Genomic DNA, 6,000 nt, shown 5'->3' on the forward strand with positions numbered 1-6,000 from the left:
GGAGCAGTGCATAGGGACACAATGGGTTAAACGGACTTCAGGATGGCCACAGGTGGCCCATCATACAGTCCTACAGGTGAGAGGAGACACAGAAATAGCACACTTCTTCATAAAGACCTCTGGCTTCTGAGTTCAGGCTGAGGCTACAACTCTTATCTAGAACATGTATGGCCCTGGGTTCAGTTTCCAGTGATACACTCTAGACACACACACACACACACACACACACACACACACACACACACACCACAGAAAGAGACAGAAACAGAGAGAGAGAGAGAGAGAGAGAGAGAGAGAGAGAGAGAGAGAGAGAGAAGGAAAGAAAGACTTCCTGCTCTTCCTTCTGATGATAAAGATGTGGACAACACACAGTGATAAAAAGTAGAAAATGAATGAGTGATTTCTCTCAAGTAAGACCTCTCTTTATAAGAAAAAAATTATATAAAAATTATTTCACCGGGCGGTGGTGGCGCACTCCTTTAATCCCAGCACTTGGGAGGCAGAGCCAGGTGGATCTCTGTGAGTTCGAGGCTAGCCTGGTCTACAGAGCTAGTCCAGGACAGGCTCCAAAGCTACAGAGAAACCCTGTCTCAAAAAAACAAAAAAAACAAAAAAATTATTTCAAGGGCCAGGGATGTAGTTTACTAGTAAAGCTATTGCCTAGCATGCACGAGGCCCTGGATTCTATACCAAATATTGCAAAAAGCAAAGAAACAACATGTTTTCAAATTATGAATTATATTACCTAAATATTTAAATTTTAAAATGTTTAAAATTTAAATAAACATATATATTTGTGGGTTTTTTTGTTTGTTTGTTTGTTTTTCTGGAGCTGAGGACCGAACCCAGGGCCTTGTGCTTGCTAGGCAAGTGCTCTACCACTGAGCTAAATCCCTAACCCAACATATATATTTGTATACATACATATATAATATCTGAGTGGCACTGGAGGAGATGTGTACCTTTTAACCACAATGTTAGTTTTATAAAGATATAAGGACAACTCTTAAGATTAAAGATATGTTTAGACCTTTGTTTGACACCCACAGAGGGAAATGTATGTACAATCAACAGAAATCCAGAAACTCCCTACCTCTTTGTAGTTAATGAGTCCATCTTGAAGCTGAAGAAACTCCAGAGCCCTATGTCCTGAAAGAAATGAATACCATACGAGCTAAGTTCAACTGTACTTACCAGAGATCTTATTTTAAAAGATTTCTTTTAAATTGTGTGTGTGTGTGTGTGTGTGTGTGTGTGTGTGTGTGTGTGTGTTTATATGTACATGAAAACTCATGGAATCTAGAAGAGGGCATAGTATCCCCTGGAGCTGGAGTTACACACAGTTGTGAGCCCTCCAGCATGGGTGCTTAGAAGTGAGCTTGGGTCCTCTGCAAGAGCAAGAAGCACTTTTACTTGATGAACCATCTCTCTAACCCCGCAGAGATCATTTTTTGAGGAAAAGAGAATTTTTCAATTGCAAACTATGGAGAAAACTGGAAATAAAAAAGTAAGGTTGTATTCACTTGAGGTTTTCTTTAAAACCAAAAACCAAACTGTTATTGGTTTGTTTGTTTGTTTGTTTGAGACAAGGTCTCTCTGTTTAGCCCTGACAGGATGAAACTCTGTAGACCACACTGGCTTTGAACTCCCAGAGATCCACCTGCCTCCTCCCAAGTGCTAGGATTAAATGCATCTTTCACCACGTCTGGCTAAGGCATAACTGTTCCAAAAATATTTATATTATATTATTATATTAACCGTAACTGTATCAGAATACAAATCAAACTTGAATGGCGATTTAAAATTTCTTCTTAACTAACTATGACCTTGGACAAGTTACCTAACACTGTAGACCTCAGTTCCGGCCTCTGTGAAATGAAAACAAAATGCTACCTTACATGTTGGCTGAGAGAACCACAGAAAATAAATACTGAGTGAGGACAGAGTAACAGTCATTTGGGAGGAACTTGGGAAACAGAAACTATCATGGTATTTGCCTCAGAACTAAGTAGATAAACCTAAACACAAAATACAAGAAAAGTTCAAAGCATAGCTAACAAATGATCCTCAAGTGCAATTCATGATTGAAATAATTCAGAAGGACGAGGTTACCTCGGAAAGTTGCCTATTCCATCCTCTACACACAGACACATAGAGATCCAACCTGACCTTACCATCAGAGAAAGGGCTGACCTTCCTGGGAACACACATTCAGTGGCAACACGTTATTTCTACTGCGAATCACATTCACTTTTTTAAAGATTTATTTTTATATATATGTATGGAGTTCTGCCTACATCTATGTCTATGCACCACATGCATATGGTGCCTTCATAGTCCAGAAGAGGGCGTTGTATCCCTAGAGTATAGACAGTAGTGAGAGGTCATACGGGTGGGTGTGCTAGGAATCAAATCCAGATCCTCTAAAAGAGCAATCAGTTTTATTAACTGCTGAGCCATCGCTCCAGCCCTGAATCACATCCATCTTTTTTAAAGTCATATATCAATTAAAAAAAACCCACTCCTCTATTATATTTATTGACACCCTAACAATCAAGTCATAAACCATGCAAATAATCCAGACGCAGGATTCCAGTGTTTTCCCAACACAAACCATTGAACAAGGATAACTCTAATAACGAGTTGACATAAATATCAATCTTCCACTCAGGTCTCACATAACAACTGAAAAAAATGAACCAGCTATATCATCTAAGTTGTTGGTAAATATAAGTTGGGATTTCAGTTGCCTTTTATATGAAAAAATCTTAGAATTGGTGCAGGTTTTATTTCATGTATGTCTGTAGACATAGATCATTTTTTTTGAAAAGGGGTTTCACTCTGTCATCCAAGCTGGCCTAGAACTCACAATTATCCTCCTGCCTCTGCCTCCCCATTGCTGGGACTACAAGTATAAGCTACTACAACCTGATTAGGTATTTTTAAATATCCATTAGAATTTACCTATCCATTAGAAACCAACACAGAAACTCTGAAGGGTTTTGTTTGTTTGTTTGTTTGTTTGTTTGTTTGACTCCAAAGATTTTTAAAAAGTTATTCTCATTTACCTGTATTCCCTTTGAGCTTCTGTTGCTTTAGAGTTGGAAAACCCTTCAGAATTCATTAGCTTGCCCTCTCCCAGCTTAGTGGGACACACAGGCACCATGGGTTGCTCAGAACCACATACCTAGTTTACAGCAGGACTGTCTAATCGCTGAGAGGGTCCCTTTCCCACTGCTTCCTGACTCTCTTTAGGTAGTAATGTTGGATAGAAAGAACGGCAGACTCACGGTCAAGACACGAGCGAGCCAGAAACGGTAGGATCCATTTCCTCATCTGCAAATCCAGCCCTCTGTGTCCCTTTCACTGGCAACTGTGATCTTAGGGTCCTGCCTGCCATGGCTCAGAATCTAGATTTCCTTTGCAATGGTAAATGTTCCTATTATATCTGTAACCTTGTCACTCTTTGTAACTAATAGAGGTGGCATAAGTATTAAATAATGTCATCCTCATTGAAATAAAACTAAGGGCATCAAATCTACCTAAAATTAATCTTAAAATCACTGTAGAATGCACTCCTATTTTAATTGTATAATGAATTGTCTTATATTCTCCACATGTTAAAAAATTTCATAAATACATTTCATAAGAAGCAAATCCCTTTGTTAGGAGAGACCCACACACATGCTTAGGATGGTAGCTATGTAAAGTGATGAGGGCTTTAATTAGATTATCAACGTATCACATCACATATCTTAAATTTATACAATTTATTCTTGTCAATTATACCTTAACAAAGCTAGAAAAGGTAAATCTAAAAAACCCGCCTGTTTTCACTTATCTAAATCCACTATCTATGTCCTACTTTGATTTCTGTTTCGGAATTAAACACCATGACCCAAAGCAACTTGGGGAGGAAAGCTTTTACTGGCTTACACACCCCAATCACAGTCCTTCATTGAGGGAAATCAGGGCAGAAACTCAGAACAGGAACTTGGAGGCAGGAACTGAAGCAGAGACCATGGAGGAACAGTGCTTGCTGGCTTGTTTGCTCATAGCTTGCTCAGCCTGTTGTATTATACACCCAAACATCTCCTGCCCACAGTGAACTGAACCTCCCCCATGAACCATGAATCAAGGAAATGCAGCACAGACTTATCTACAGCCTAATCTGACAGAGGCAATTGTCAGTTGAGAGCCCCTCTTCCCAGAACTGTTGAGTTGACAATGACTAGCCAGCACTAGATAACAAGTGTACTCTGGATCACTCTGCCTCTGCCTCCAAGGTCAGGCACACTGGAGTGGGTGGCCTTCTCCTGCAGAACTCCTAATGCTAAGCTGGACTCCTGTAATATTAACAACCACCCAGCTTCATCAGTTGCCTTAACCTCCCTGAAGCCAAGCACCTTAATGCCCATAGGTAGCACTTAACCCCTGAGAAATAATTTAGGTCAGTGATGGAAGTGAGGGTGGACCTCAAAGCTCAAATGATGCATCATGCTCATAAGAACCATTAACAGCCACTTGACTCAGGGACCCATTCCCATGGCCATACTTGGCCCTTTCCATCTACCTGGAAATGCCTGTCCTTAGAAGTGTAAAAAGCAACAAAAATAATCTCACACCCCTGCCGTAGCACCCACAGTCCTTCTCTCCTAGTCCTGTGACTTTCTTCAGATCCTTGCTACCCTGCCAGAACACCCAGTGGCCTAGCATAAAGGGCCTTGGCTCTCTTACCTACCTATCCCTCCACCAAGCCCACCTGCCACTTCCTAGCCCTGGACACGTCCAATCTTGCCTCTCTCTTCTCCACTGTCAGGCCATTTCCCACAGCAGGGAGAATTGTGCCAATATATGGAATAGATCTTCAATCTCTTTCTCAAGCTTACTGACAGATTCTTGTCCTTTTAATAACACACACAGAGGGGAGGAGAGATGGCTCAGTTGTTAAGAGCACATACTGCTCTTGATGGGGACATAATTTGGTCACCAGCACCCATGTTGGGTAGCTCATAATTGCCTGTAATTCCAGCTCCAGAGTGGTCTGATGCCTCTGACCTCCAAAGGCACCTGTATGCATATGCACATACCTACACACAAAAACTTAAAACTAATAATCTTTAAGAACTAACACAAAGGGCCAGGAATGATGCAAAACACCCACAATCCCAGCATTCAGGAGAGGTAGGAAGATCCCCTCAACTTGGAGACCAGCCTGTTCTACACAGTGATCTCCAAGTCAGCCAGAGCTCCATCAGGAGATCTTGTCTCTAAAACCCACGGAAAGACAGAGAGATAAATAAGGCCCAGTACTTACCTATTTCTACATGTGTTGAGAGGCCACAAGCTGAACTTCTAGAGCAGAAAAAAGACAGCAGGAGCAGCAGGCCAGACCACAGCCTGCCAGCAGACATGTTGTTATTTCTCCCCTGGCTGCTCTGCTAATGTGGAGACAATCCAAGCTGTAGCCAAACTATGACTCCAAAATCCAGATACAGACTCCGTGTGTTCCCTCTACACAGGTTACTGACACAGGAAACCAAGCCTCGTTTCAAAATAGTACTGTTTTCCAATCAAGTCCACGGATCAACTACTGTTTAGCTTTTCCAGAACAGCAAACAGACACCTGGGAGGGGAGAGAAAGCAATCTGATGGATCTACAAAGCCTGCTGATAGAGGCTTTATCATCTCAGCCACCTAGACTTTCCCTCAACACACAATTTCACAGCAAACCAAACTTGCCTTCAACTTGCCTTCAACAAGATACTCGCCTGTGCCAGCTGATGGTCACTCTATTAGACTGCCTCCTCGTCTTGGACATCCTCTGCTCACACTTAACAGAGTTTCCTCATCCTCCCAAGCTCCAAGTGCATGCTGGGAAAGCTTTTATGGTGATCACCTAGAACCAGCTTCTCTTTTTATATTTGGCAACAGATACTGACACTTGTCTGTGTTACACAACCCCAGCCACTCCTGGCCTTCTCCTCTGGCTCTTCCAAC

At 41.7% G+C, this 6,000-nt stretch overlaps 1 protein-coding gene across 1 annotated transcript in view; it reads right to left on the reverse strand.

The window, feature by feature from the left end:
* Positions 1–5,614, reverse strand: part of Gpld1 (glycosylphosphatidylinositol specific phospholipase D1) — a 48,626-nt gene extending 43,012 nt beyond the window's left edge. Inside the window, exons 1-2 of the mRNA XM_059262359.1 lie at positions 5,318–5,614; positions 1,094–1,149 (exon numbers count right to left, since the gene is read on the reverse strand). Coding sequence (XP_059118342.1) covers positions 1,094–1,149; positions 5,318–5,414 — 153 coding nt within the window. The 5' untranslated portion in view covers positions 5,415–5,614. The remainder of the gene's footprint in view (positions 1–1,093; positions 1,150–5,317) is intronic.
* Positions 5,615–6,000: the final 386 nt, after the last annotated feature.

The sequence above is a fragment of the Peromyscus eremicus genome, chromosome 5 (assembly GCF_949786415.1).
Source record: "Peromyscus eremicus chromosome 5, PerEre_H2_v1, whole genome shotgun sequence".
Taxonomy (NCBI): domain Eukaryota; kingdom Metazoa; phylum Chordata; class Mammalia; order Rodentia; family Cricetidae; genus Peromyscus; species Peromyscus eremicus.